The sequence below is a fragment of the Pomacea canaliculata genome, linkage group LG1 (genome assembly GCF_003073045.1).
Source record: "Pomacea canaliculata isolate SZHN2017 linkage group LG1, ASM307304v1, whole genome shotgun sequence".
NCBI classification, from domain to species: Eukaryota; Metazoa; Mollusca; class Gastropoda; order Architaenioglossa; family Ampullariidae; genus Pomacea; species Pomacea canaliculata.
The window spans coordinates 27465977-27480898 of record NC_037590.1 but is presented as its reverse complement, the minus strand read 5'-3'; the positions used below and the strand labels follow the sequence as shown (position 1 = coordinate 27480898).

At 37.8% G+C, this 14922-nt stretch overlaps 1 protein-coding gene across 1 annotated transcript in view; it reads left to right on the top strand.

Annotated features, from left to right (window-relative positions):
- The first annotated feature begins 7019 nt into the window (after window positions 1–7019).
- Window positions 7020–14922, top strand: part of LOC112556951 (myosin heavy chain, non-muscle-like) — a 35777-nt gene continuing 27874 nt past the window's right edge. Inside the window, 5 exon segments of the mRNA XM_025226460.1 lie at window positions 7020–7604; window positions 8375–8531; window positions 11283–11310; window positions 11696–11813; window positions 14789–14806. Coding sequence (XP_025082245.1) covers window positions 7248–7604; window positions 8375–8531; window positions 11283–11310; window positions 11696–11813; window positions 14789–14806 — 678 coding nt within the window. The 5' untranslated portion in view covers window positions 7020–7247.

Genomic DNA, 14922 nt, shown 5'->3' with positions numbered 1-14922 from the left:
GCAGCCAGTTCGCATCAGTTTTTTGGGTTTCTCTGAGTAAAGTTATAATTTTTTTACACTAATTTGTTATTGTACTGTATTAATACCATGATTAATATATTACTTTACACTAACATGATATTGTTTTACATGTATTTATTATTATTGCATGTATGTCCCTACTTCGCGGAAATTCGTTTATCGCGGCTGATCATAGCACCTATACCCCGCGATAAACGAGGGAACACTGTACACACATTTTGTATACTTCATCGATTGAGATACAGTTGATTATTTATGATCCAGTTTTAAAGTCGACAATTTTCACACGCAGCCAGCAAGAACTGGTAAAAGATCGCTTCCTCGCATGAACGCCATGATGAGTCAAATCCGTGTCGTTCAATTAATCCGCGCTGCTTCACAAAAAGCATGTAAACGATGTCCAGCTGTCGGAGCGAGGATTTGTGTGAAGGTTCAGAATAACAAGAGACCTATATGTAGATGCCGAGGACAAGTATTATGACTAGCACGAGTCGATGTGTCTTCAACCTACAGCTGACCATCAAGTAAAAGAGATGAAAGTTTCGGAAACGCTGCTGTAGATAATTCTCATTATTTACTGCACACCAAATGTTGTGTAACCATTCGTAGCTTGTACAGCCGATCTGTGGCATATAACGACTCTCCAAAGTAAACATCGTATTCTTTGTTCAATGTCGTCGAAGTAGTTAGCAGTGTTGTTGTAACGTTTAGATTAATTACAATCTGATTTCGGTTACTAATTGCGAATATGTATTATAGTTCTTTAGTTTAAAAAAAAACAAACATTTAAAAAACACGGAATTATTTACAATTACCAGTCTATTTAATTTTATGTATGTACCTGTTCTTTGACTGTCAGTATCAGAAATGAAATAAGGTACTTTATCAACCTGTTTACCTTGACCAGGTAAAATCGCATTCAAAAATGGCTAATTAACTCGCACACCAACAAATGGTTTACTAAACAAACCTTTCTTAGCTCTTCAGTAAGTTGAATTTGAAAAAAATGCGTATAAACACTGCAATAATTATGAACACGCTTACTATACACTCTCTACTGTACCCACCAGTCACGAAACTCCTCTCAATCTTTTATCTTATCAGAAATTTCAGGACACCGCTCGATGTTTACCCGGCACCTATCTTATCAAATGAAGTGTGAAATTTTATAATTAACTCATTCCTTTGAGTGTTTTAAAGGTACTTTAAATTGATGCCCGCTGTTATCACAGCATCTTGTTCTACGTTTGTCTTGTATTGTTGTTAGTCCTACAGAGATTCGGTTCACAATATTTTGCCCCATGCTATTCACGTACAGGTGACCATGTTTTCCGTTGTGAACAATCGCGACTACATGCCATTGTCGGGGAGGTTAGTGTTTCACTTGTGGCTCAATTGTTTCAGGCACAGTGTAAAATTGAACCTGCCTCGTGGTGCACATACACACGACAGACGCTAGCCACCTGCCGTGGTGCACCACAGCGACTACACCATTGGCCTACTTCACCAGGCGACAACATCCTGCATCAAACCTGCATCGTGATGTCAGTCATGACATGTTGCTGAGCTTGTTATCGGTGTCGCACCTCACTGCCAACCACACAATCAATGCGCAAGCACACTCACATGCACGAGACTTTTTTGTCTGATAAGGACATTGAGTAAAATTTGCAAATGAACAGTTCTTTCGTTTATAACCATAACAATTGTGTTGGCCGGCAGGCACACACACGATGAAAGGTTTCTTTGACTGAATTAACAATAATAATTTTGAAAATCCTCCAGATGCCGCACTTTGGTGTGTCAAAAAATATCGTTCTCACCTTTCTTAGCCTGACTGTTGATCAGTTCCTCAAGTCAGTCTTTCGGGTGATCGCTGGGTTACAGTGATTAAATGATTCCTTGTATTACTAGTGGTGGAGTCCTGCTGTATTCTCTTATTGTAACCGTGCAGCAGAGCTCGGTGGAGCTTTTGCACCTTGTCGCTAGTTGGGCCACGGTTAAAACTGACAAACACAGCTTATAAAATGAGTGTAAGGTTGTAGATAATCGGTCGAAGAAAATTCAACCTTTATACTCAAATAATAAATCGTTATTTAGGAAGGTAACAGAATAAGCAAAGGTTATACTTTTTACATCTAGCCCTCGGTCCAAGTAGAAGATGTGGATATGGACAAACCTGGGGGCTGATATCTGAATTGACATCTTAATTCGTCAGTGCGAGTAATATGTGTTTAAGTTTGGTAGGAAGCATCTGTAGGTAATCAAAGAGTTTGAAATAGATGTTGTAGGAGTCCTGCACTGAACTTGTACAGACTGGATTCCGTGCTTTGGAGATGCTAAGGAAGGCTGTTCTAAAGAACACTGCTGGAATATCTCAGGCGCATCTTGAAGAAGTCGATTCTTGGTGTTCTCCGCCTGAGAATGTTTTCTTTTCAACTAAATTTTGTTTTATGCCTTTGTCAGCATAAGAGCTATCTGACAGTAACACTTTTTCTACGTGTCAATACTCTGTTTAAGTTCCGTATTGTGAAAACATGAGTCGAAGATAACACAAAGTACATGTCATCCGGCTCTCTCTCTCTCGGTCGATGTCATCTATGCCACCCCTCAACTCCATCATGAGTCATGTGTGGTTGGAGCTGTTCCCAGTGACCTGTTACAGGGAAAACAACTGCAAAATGATAACAAAGAGTGGCATAGCGTAGGGGCCGCGGTTTCCTGTACTTTCACCACAAGCTATAGACATTTATCCTCCGACCTGATGCAGCAATTTTGTGATGTTGACTTAGCACAGGCTCTTGTGTTGGTAGAGATTTAATATAGTTTTCTCTGGCGAATGCCACATTATCTTATGTGGATATATGTAAATATTATCTTATGTGGATATATGTAAATCTGCTGACAAGTCTTGCCTTGCTTTCTGTGCATAGACGTTGTCGACGAAGAAATGGATGAGGCTATAGGAGAGATCACCCTATACAAGGCCCTAATGTAACCCTCCCCCCCAAAAAAAAAAAACAAACAAAAAAACAAACAACAAACTAAAAACAAATAAAAAAAACAACAAAATAACTAAAAACAAGCTAACAAAAACATTAAACGTTCGAAAATGACAAAAGAATGCAGAAAAGGCTAAAAATTGAATCGAAAATTAGTTTCCTTAGTAAAGAAATGAAATTTTTCCAAGCCGATACGTCGTGTGTTACATGTATGCATTATAGTGCAACAAAAGATGTAGCATCATCTTTGTGATGTGAAGGGTCTAAATTATAGTTAACCCCGACTAGTCAAAAGCTGTACAGCCCTGTATGGGATGAATAATTCCTCTCTCGGCGCTCCATAGATGTTTGTGGCATACGGATGTTAATAACACTGAACTAATCTAGAGTGAACGAAAATATCTGATAACGTCCACTGCGGGTGTGAGCACTATTAAGAAACTCGCACTGCATGTAGTCCCAGGGTTAGACAGTCTTTTAACACTTTTAATGAGCTCGATCGTGTTTCTAAGTTATGAGCAGGGCAGGGCATCACTGATAAATTCTTTCTAACAAGTTCATAAAAGTCAGATTTCACTTGGTCCTTTGCTTGAGCTAGTGACTACAATAAATTACATATATGATGCATTCCTTTGGGGTCGTACATCACGCGGTTCCCATACATCGTTTACGTACAGTACTATAAAGTAATGACACATCTGATAATCTGTTTAAAATCTACGAATACCTCAATGAAATAAGAAATTGCCATTTTTCCTCCTGCACGAAGAGTGTGACTATATATGGTATGACAACTGGAAGTTCCTATCATTGAGATTTGATGTATGGACTGTGTGACAAGTCTAGCTGTGGCGTTTGCGAGTGTCTCGCTGCTTTTAGTTCGAGCAACATGTCCTTGACTCACCGGCTTGTTGTGAAGCAAGCAAGCCAAGCGTGACGATAGTTTCAAGTAAATCCGCGTACAGCCCTCACCCCATCGACCCAGCGCAACATGAACACACACAGAGACGAACGCGCACGCTCACCATTCTACTCTACAGTTATAACGAAATGCTGGTTCAACTTTTCTCCTTTTTGTGTGTAGTGTGTGTTTCATAAAAGAACTATATTTACTACGATTGAGATATGTCCTTCCTTGTGGCAATGCGTACAATTTTTGTGCCAACACGGACGTATATAGGAATAGAAGTTCGTGGTGCCAACGCCGCATTATTTATGACAAAGATTTCGATGTAATTCATCTGTGACAGCTATACCTCATAAAGCTTCGTTAACGAGTTTCACACGCATTGTATGTATATAGTCGTGAAAAAATAAAGGATGTTTCTTATTCTTCTTGCTTCTTGTATTTTTTTGCTGGGTTTTTCGTACTTTTGCTTCTCTGTTGGAGCAGATTTTTTAACATACTTATATATATATTTATAAACGTCATTTTCTCATTTACAGTTTCTAAGTTTAGATTCGACGAAGATTACGTGACACCTCGCATGGCTCAGATTCGCTGGAAGAGCTGGTAGCTGGACAAAATGAACCCACAGAGAAAAAAATTAACACGGGTCTGGAAAGGTGAAATCAGCAGACCAACATGCACATAGGAGTGAACCGAGGTCACGCTGTTTGAATCCGACTGCGCACAACGCCTCGCGACATACCTGACTGGTCATGAGGACGAGTTCTCAGTGGAGCGAGCGGCCACAAACAGGTTCGCTGCTTGATCCGCACCTGCCACACAAGTCCAAATAAGGAGCGAGCGATCGACTGAGCACTATGAGCGAGAAGTAACGGACGGCAGTAGTTCTGTGATGTTTGGTTTACCGAAAGCTTAGTGTGAGCAGCAAAATACCCGATAACAGTGCACTTGTGATGTGTTATGTAAACATCCTAGCAGAATAACAAATATAATTTCTTAGACAATCACTGAAAATACTAATAAACAGCAAAGCAATTGATATCAAAGCGAAGTTCATACATGGATGTGAAGAGTTAATTAACTCGAGCTTCTCTTCCCTATCATCCTCATCGTCACTCCCAGCACTAACCCTTACTAATCCCTTGCATATGACGTGCATTGTCCTCGGGTTTGTTAGGAATAAGCAAACCTATATACAATCTATAACGCGGGGGCGGGGGCGGGGGCGGTTGAAGTTGTTGTTGGTCGTGGTGGTTGTGGTTGGTGGTGGTGGTGGTGGTGGTGGTGGTGGTGGTGGTGGTGGTGCTTGTTGGGTGGTGGTGGGGCCGAGATAGAGGTGGAAATTGACGGAATATTATCGGTGCAGCGCGTGTGAAAGGACAAGAATGAGCACTCGTTTGTCAAACCGTACACGCTAAAGTGTTGTTGTCATTCTACTCCTGGCCGACTGTAATAGTAACAGAAGATCCTTTCACGTGGAAGTTTGACATTCGCTCTTGTCCTCACCGACAGACAAGCCATGCAATGCCGTCAAGAGTTCAGGGCGAAAACACTCGGGCGAACAGTCAACGTCTTTCAGTGGCTTTTATCGGAACAAACTTTGACCATACTCAGGCTGTCAGCACTTTAAGGACTGGCATTGTCCACAACGAATAAACCAAAATCAATGTAAAGACACACAGTCGAACTTCTGTAAGTCGACCTTAAGTAAGTCGAAACTAATTCGAATTTTAAACATCGTTTGGTTGGCTTCCCATTAAAACAATGTATATTCAACTTCCTTATCTCGAATCTTCCAGAGGTCTCTTGAAGTACCTTTAGGAGAGATCGAGGACACATTGACAAGGATCCAACACCAAACACAATTAAGTTTACAGCTTAGAGGGCTTATGCGGCGACATAAGGCCGATGAAAGTTAAGCTTATTAATTGGAAAAGGCTCTTAAAGGTCGCAAAGGAAACTGGTTAGATTATTGGTACAGCCTTCAAACTCGATCGTCACTTCTGCAAAATCTTTTATGCAAGCGAAGCATTTATATATTTCTTCACTTTCTACTTTTCATATCCTAAACACAGTTAACGTACGCTTTCTCTTTTTCACAGAGGGAATCCACACCTTTTTCCTGCGCACACACACTGTCTTAACACACACAATATATTAGAGTTTTATGGCCCACGCTTTAAAAAAAAAAATATTGCCGTGTACGAAAATTCATCATGCAGTTTCTATAATTAACTCCCAGCTGTTCCATTGATCCCCGACATACAGACGTGCATCCAGAGATTTATGTGACCCTCGTTCACCAAAACTGGTCTTCTTCTTCAATTGTCGTCGTTGTCGTGATGATGATCGTCGATCGTCATCCTCGCACCTGCACGTCCACATAATGGTAGTGGTCTCGTGGATGTGGATGCTTTAATTCGTTGTTGAAAGCGACTGCTGCTAAATTTAGCTCCTCCAGCGGGCGGAACCTCATTATCAGTAACTGATGCACTTTGGTATACTGCGACAGTAGTAATCATCGAGACAGAAAATGTTCATAATAAAAAGAATGATCGCGTCTCTGACCTCGTACATTAACCTCTTCTGCTATCAAGAGCTAGGTTTACTGGGAGTTCCCGGTGACCGGGTGCGATGTGTTTGACTTTGCTCACAAATTTATACGACCTGTGAAAACGGCACATATACCAGGTCTATCAAACGAACAATTAACAATAAAAGTCTTTAAACAATCATTTTAATCGCACATTCGCAGATCGCCAAGAGTAAAGAGACCGGTTCGCCGCTAGTACGAGGACCAGATGACGTTAGCGGACGAAAACATACCATATTTGGAAACAAAACAATGGAAGGGGATTCCTGGGTGCGCTGCTGCTTTGTAATCTAACGTAAAGCTGATTCACCCCACATTACTTAAAATCATTGCTTTTGAAATCACGCATAACATTTATACCAAGTATTAGTTCAATCGAGTGTCTGCTAGCTGTTTACGCCTACTATTAGCTGCAAGTTCCTAGCTTGACCGAGACAGACGACATTGTCGTGGCATAGCAGGGCGTGCCTTTGGCCTATTTTGTCACGTGATAAACGGCAGCCATACGCTGCGAGAGCCTCAGAAGCACATTGGACTGTACTACCAGAAAGTTTTTCTTCCGCGGTGTCCTGTCGCATTTAGGAGTTCATATGGATAGTGCATAGTGGGGTGACAGTTGGAGGTTTTCTCATCGTTTGTGTTGTTTTCAACTGCTTATAAGAACATACATGTTGAAGGTTTTTGTGCTTAATCACTAACTCAACTCCGTGAGACATTCAAAATGGCGGATTTTGAAGGCGCAGCGAATCTTGGCCCGAATGAACTGAAACACCTCACCATTGACCGGACAGTGATCAATGATCCAGCAGTTCAAGCAGAATGGGCATCAAAAAGATTAGTATGGGTTCCAGACGAAACCAACGGTTTTACGGCAGCCAGTGTAAAAGGCGAAAAAGGCGAGCAGGTGGAGGTTGAAGTGGAAGAAACCGGGAAAAGAATTCTGGTACACCGAGATGATATTCAAAAAATGAACCCACCAAAATTCAACAAAGTCGAAGATATGGCAGAACTGACATGCCTGAACGAAGCCTCAGTTCTGCACAATTTGAAAGACAGATATTATTCTGGTTTGATATACGTGAGTAGTTTGTATAGCATGAAAGTGTTGACAACTTTACCTTTGATCTTGTTCAATCGTGGAGAAAGGAATAGTCTAAAATGTACGTTCAAAACAACACCTACATTATTTCGCATGCTATCATCACAGATATTAATAATATACATTATCAAAGACATTAATAGCTTGTTCATGTAGATTGGCATAGTTCGTAAAGCTAACGGGGAATGCCGCGCCGTGAGTCATATATGTTTACGGCAGAATAATTCGTCGATAACAGTTTTAATCATACGCTTTTTCTTCCCTTTATTCATCTCTGGTGCTCATCATTTTCTCACTTAATAATATTTTATTGTTAAATAGGTTGAATATTAAAAATGATTGTGCTTTCTTCCTTTGATTGGATTTAGTTGACAGTTGAAATCTAGGATCAATAGTGTGTAAATACTGACACAACACATATATATATATGGGTGTGAAAAGATGACACCAAACAATGAATTGCAGTCACAATGAAAGTCAGTTTTTAACTTCACGAAATTTCATGAAAACAATCAGTTCTTTTTTGTGATAATAGAAAGAACTAATTCCTGTATCACCACTTCATGTTAAACTAATGAAGTAAACGGCAGTTTTGTGACCTGACTAGCATTTCATTTAAAGATAGCCCTCTACATGGGAAGTGTGTGTGAGACAAAGGGAAAAGATATATCGTTACATGTTTGCAAGCTTGTCTATAAGGCTTGCAGATGGGTAAATATTAAAAAAAAATTTTCTTTTTCATTCTTTAGACATACTCTGGACTGTTTTGTGTGGTTGTGAACCCATACAAGAAGCTCCCTATCTACACAGAAAAAGTTATTGAACTGTACAAGGGGAAGAAGCGCCACGAAGTTCCACCACATGTCTATGCCATTGCAGACTCAGCATATAGGTGTATGTTGCAAGGTAAATACAGCTTCAGAGAATGATTCTCCATCCACGCCATAGATGTCTGATCCCAGTTTAAAATTTGTATTGTTAGTGCATGTCACCACTAATGCCATCATAATCATGATCATCAGATATGAAAATGCCGTGATACTTATATGGAAGTTTATGTGAAGAAACAAGTTTTTATGGTTATTTAAAAACTTATGTGTTTAATTTTAGAGAAAGTGGCTAGCTGCTAGATTTCCGACATCAATTTTGAATTTCTAACCAGTGATGAGTGTCCTACACTCAGATGGTTTGGACCATTTTAATTAAGAAAAGTTAGAACTTTGTATTGTTACATACTTTTGGTTTTCTTTTGATGCTGCTTTATTATAAAAGTATAGGGGAAATTCACATTGTAATTAAATGACAGACATACCATTAAGATGTATAGGGATAAGGAAAGGAGATAAAAATAATTTAAGCTACATTGAACAAATATATATCATGTAAACAAGTAGTGAAAACAGTATTGTGCTTCTTGCCACAAGGGATTTTCAGATCTGTTCATACAATCATAGCACTTCTGAAAAATGAAGCAATATAGACTGGCCAAGGTTTCACAGGAGTTAATGCTTCAGGCCAGAAGCAGTCATATACCTCCTTCCCAGATCCTTTTAACATGTTTTGCCATGTTTGTAAGCTGAAGACTTGCTGTGTCTTTGCCTCCTTTCTAGCCCCTTGCTGCCATATGTATATGTTTGTATATATATATATGTAATATAGCATATAATGTTAATGTAGCATTTAGTAGACTTTTTGAAAAAAATAACTTTGCACCTGGTTCTGGCAAGAAGCAGCTTTTCATATGCATCACAGTTGCGTGTACATGCACATACCATAAGAGGTATAGTGTATTTGTTGAATCTTACAGATGCATGTAGAAGCTAAGATACACAATTTTAGTAAATGATACTGATCTAAAAATATATAGATTTAGTTTTCAGTCATTTGGAATTAATGTAAGAGTCTTATGTTCAAACAAGAAGACATTAATGCTGGGTTTTAAGAGAGAACTCTTTATGCTTGTTGCCTGGCATTGCTGAAATAGCTGGCATAGGTGACCCCTTGACCTTGCAGATAAGGGGAAGGGAAAGCAAGGTAAAGTAAGCACCTTATACAAGGAGTAACCTAGCAGGCATGTCAATCACTGTTCCAAAACCACAACTGAAAATGATTAGTTTCATGATAGCAGTAACTAATCTGGCAAGTTTTAACACTGAAACTCAGCCTCTTTTTTTTTTAATAGTTTAAAAATAAAAGGCAATATTGCTTGTAACTTGTATTGAAGATGTTAATTTGACGTGTTCCTTTTAACATCTCTTTATATATCAATTGGCCTTCTGCTGAATGATAATGACTGCAGCTTCAAGGAGGGTAGATCCATTAGTATTCAGTCATTTGATGACCATTTTTGGAGTAGTTTTCCTTTTAGAGATCTTGAAATTCATTTTTCTTGTTTCAACGAGTCCATTTTATTATATGAAAGAGATTTGGAGGTGAGAGACTAGTGTTATGACTTGTGTTTGTTAGTAATTGTCACCAGTTGCATCCTTTTTTTGGATTTACTGGCAGCATGAGCAGTATACTGATATAAGGGGCTTTGAATCAGTGTTTCTGACAGCATACTTAAACTGCATGTGTACCATTTTATTTGCCTAGGAATAAGGACACAGAATAATTGAGGTTTATTTTGACAGCCCATCTTTTATCATCAGAAATTTTTTTTATAATGTATGTTAGCCACCATGCATGTAGAATAAGTAGAAGTAGGAAACAGGATAAAAGAGGTTATAAGTAAACACACTAGTGGGTCTGCAGATCCTTAGAGTGTGGCTACAGCTTGCCAGGCAAATAAATGGGTCATGTTGTTGTTAAAGGAAAATTGAAAATAGCCTCCTCTTTCTAGACTGAAAGACAGGATATGTGCAGTGAAGGCTAAGGTAGTGACTCACCTCATATCACTGATGGGAAGGAGCAGGGATTGGCAGAGGGTGTGGAGGGAATGGTTTGAGCTGGGGGGCAGAGCTGTGGGCTGAGTAGTCTGATACATCAGGGTGTGGAAAAGCTAGCACACAGCATATAACATTGCAGTATGTTTGATCAAATAGAAGGGTAGCATAGAGGGTATGTGTGGGTCCTGGTCCCCACATTTCTCTAATGGCTCAAAAGTAATGCCATTGAAGGAACATTATTTTACATTGTAAAAATTCAGTACATAGTGTAAATGTTCTTACACCTACTTGACTTGCGTTATGGCAAGTGTCTTGCTACACCTACCAAAATAAATAATTTTTATGCAAAAAAAAGACCCTCAAAAAGCAATCAGGGATGTGACTGCACAAACCTTAAGCTTCACGTTTCTAAATTGAATAGCTTCCTTTAACTGGTGCAAATGGCAAATGAAGACAAAATGAAAAATCAACCAATCTGACATTGAAATTGATGGATATTAAGACCAAAAATACCGTGTTAAAAGAATTGTTAAGAGGAATTTATGTTGAATAAAAGGCACATTTCCTTTCATATTAAATTGCAGCATTAAATATTTTTTTTTGTTCTTGTGTTACATATATTCACCAAAACTTAGTTTTCACAGAAATTTTTTTAAAATATAAAATGAAGTGCCTGTTACACCATGAATTTAAGAGTACTCAAGCATTTGTTTTAGATACACTTTTTTGTTCCTTTGTTTGAAAAAATTGTTTGCTGGTTTTTTTGCAGATCGTGAAGACCAGTCAATCTTGTGCACGTAAGTATGTGTATGTTTTTTGTAAGTATATGTTGTAAAACATGCCTCTGGTTATATAGAAAGAACAGGCATGCAGAAGGATTTGTAGGTCACATAGGGATTTTCACAAAACTTGGTGCGTTTTGGAAACTTGTGGTCAGTTACAAGGTGTCTACGTAGCATTTAAGTTAACCTGTTATCTGGCATAGTTTTTTTATTTCGTAAATTTAATTTTTAAATCTAGTAAATTACATAGTTTAAAATTTTGATTCTGTTTACACTTGCACCATTTTATGCAATAATCCCTAATTTATTTTTGGAACTTTGCTAAATTATATAATGAGAATAAGTAAAGTGTGAAAATTAAGGAGATAGTTTTATAAATGCAGAGTTGACTTTGCTGCAGAGGTGAGTCTGGTGCTGGAAAGACTGAAAACACAAAGAAAGTGATCCAGTACTTGGCCTACGTTGCTGCTTCAAATCGTCAGACACGGACTTCAGTATCCAATATCCAGCATGTCACGGTTAGTCATTTCCTCCATTTCTTTCTTTCTTTTCTTTAAGGTTTCGTCAGCATCCAGTTGCAGTAGTTAAAATATGCTTTGATAACACTTGGCATCCTTTTCTCAGCTGCTGCTGATATATGCTTTGCTATTAGAAATGCACATTTTTATTTGCATTGTGCTTAATTCTTCAGTGTAATTTGTGAAAAGAGAATTTTTTGACAATACTGAATATTACATGGACTGGATGGTGAAGTCTTAATGGCAATCTTCTGGTTATTTTGGTGCATTTGTGTGTATCCTGTTGGACTGGGAACTGCTTTGCATGTGCACCGAACATGGTATGATGTCTGGATGGGAAAGACCTGCAAGATGCCTTACTAAGCATTGTGATACCAGCATGATTTAAGGCATACCTGCGTAATCTTTAGTTTCGACTGTATCGAAAGCCTTTGTTCTATAGCATGCAAAGATGTTTCACCATTGGATATGTGTGCAATGATTGGCATATGTACATTTTTTTTGAATGGTAGGATGGGCAAAATATAGTGCCTTGAGTCTTGCTTGTACATAGCTAACATGCTTTATCTGCACTGTCCTAGTAGTATTTGAATTTGAAGACAGAGACTTAAAAGATGAAAGAGTAGATATCTTCCTGCCATTCATGCAGCCTCGTTTTATAATCATTAGCATTAGATTTTTTCAAAAAATACTTGTGGGGCTATTTAAAGCTAGAGCTAAGACTGGTAATTATATAGTAATCATATGTAAGCTTTGTTTATTTGTTGGCAGGAGGGTGGGGTGGGTCATGGGAGGTCTCATTAATGACTATGCTACATTTGAAGACTGAGCAACTTGTGACTTTTGTATGTTTGCTAAAATAAAAAGCAGTATATGCGTGTAGTGTAGACTTTGATGTCGTTTCATCATGAAACTTGTCACTGATAAAAGAAAATAGGCTTTGATTAATTCTGTTAGTGAATTTCTATGGGATTTTGAAAGTTACTGGAAATAATTAGAATTTTTTTTTTTTGTTCACTTTGTGAGGTGCATGAAGAGAGGAGTGTAAAACGTATTTTTAGCTTTCCATGTGATAGACCTCAGTTTTTAGTTCAAACTCATAAAGGTAGTGTAAAATATTATGGTCTGTGCCTTGGTTTTTTTTTTATACTGTGCTAACAGATTTCCCAAAGACAATGAGAGTATTAAGTTCTTGTTACCTAGTATCTTATTTTTTTTTTCATGACTGTTTTAAGTTTGTGCCAGATAGTTGACATGACATGCTAGCAAAGAACAGCACTGATCAGATGTTTCAGCAAGTTTCATTACCGCTGATTAAAGAATGTACTATAAGGATAGAATGCAAAATTAACATTTTATTGAACAGGAGTTGAAAGATTGCAGAAATGATGCAAAACTTCATCAGTGCTTTTCTTATTTTGCATGGCAGAAGATTACTTGAAAAAGTAAAAATGATACCTAAGCCTGTATCCTTGGAGACTTTTCTCATGACTCCATGAAAGCCTAACAAATGGTTATTTATAGATATGGATCTTGCAAAATAGTGAACTTTGCCATCAGGTGCATGAATGTGCATGAATACTCTGCTTTCGTTGAGAAATCCGTTTCCTTTCAGTTCTGTATCCATCGCAAGCATACCAAGTCAGTGGTAGGGAAAGGGGATCACATTCCATGCAACTGTAGCAAAACTTAAAATTAAACTTAAAAGAAAGAGTTGCCGATATTCAGATTTGTTTTGAGGACTTATGTTTATGCCATTAAAAGAAGTATTTATGTAATCTTAGAATTTCTCAGTTGCTTTTTTTTTGTCTATGTTAAAATTGATTGTCATGTTATTAAGAAGCATGCAATATAATTAGTAGGACAAGTTGGGTGTGTAATTTTTATGGATTACTTATAAGACATTGTTAGTTTACCAGGTTGAAGTACAGAAGCTTTCAGTTCTTATAGTTTAGTTATTTATAGTTTAAAAAAAAACAACAAAAAACATGTTTACTCAGTGGTTGAGCAAGAAAGTCCTAACTGTAAAGTGTTCAAGTTCAGAACTACAGTATGGAAATGCCAAATATTTATCCACTAAGTTACTTTAATAAGTACAAATAAACTAATAAAGACTTGAGGGGGGGGGAGGATATGTCTTTCAAGCAGTGTTTCCCTTGAAGACTAATATTACCTTGGTGGTGCCAAAACAATTTGGTCATAAATCGCAGATATACAATAACCAGAACTGGATAGAATATCCAGTAGGGACCTAAAAACAACTGAGTGTTCATTTCATCATTCAGCCTCATTTTATATCCAGCTTGATTGATGGTTTGCAAGACTTTCTGCATCTTAGATGTGTTTTTCTTTCACCTTCAATAAATCTGACTGCTGCTACAAATAGTCTGCATTATGAAGGGTGGTTCAGGCTGTCTTATCAATATGCTGGTGCTGTATATGGCTTTGACAGGTTTCTCATCTTCCTAATGGTTTCTTTTTTCTTAAAAATGCACAACTTCTATACAGTTATTGCATGGATATGTAGTTATCTCCATAAATTGATACATTCTGGTTTTGAATTAAACTAACTTTGCAAACTTATTTAAGCATGAAAACAGCATTTAGCCATTATTTCTTTAAAAAGTGATTAAAGTGAAAACCATTTTTGCATAATTACATTAATTTTTTCTAAATGAACTTTTCTTTTTGGCATCTTAGATTCACATTTTAGAAGTCTGTTTTGTTCGCAGATATGTTGGAACTAGCTCAGTAGAATTTTAGAGTTAGCCTGCACATAATATTGGGGTAATATGTCAAATAGAGGAATCTGTTTCGTTGGCAGCTGCTTTATGTATAGTCTGTTCAAAGTGGAATTTCAAACTGTATCAGTTCTGGCAAGTTTCTAGTGTGCTCTTGGTTTGTGCATGGTTTATATATGTTGTTGGCATGTTTTACTGATGTTTCATTTCTCTCTGTGTTGGGACAATCTGTAGAACAAGGAGTTCAACCTCGTAAGTACATCTTCACTGCTCAGAATTCATTTGTTTTTAGTGATCATGCATAGTAGATCCCTGCAATGCATTTGTTTCTGTTAGCATTTAACTTGATTTTTTACTGATACCACTTC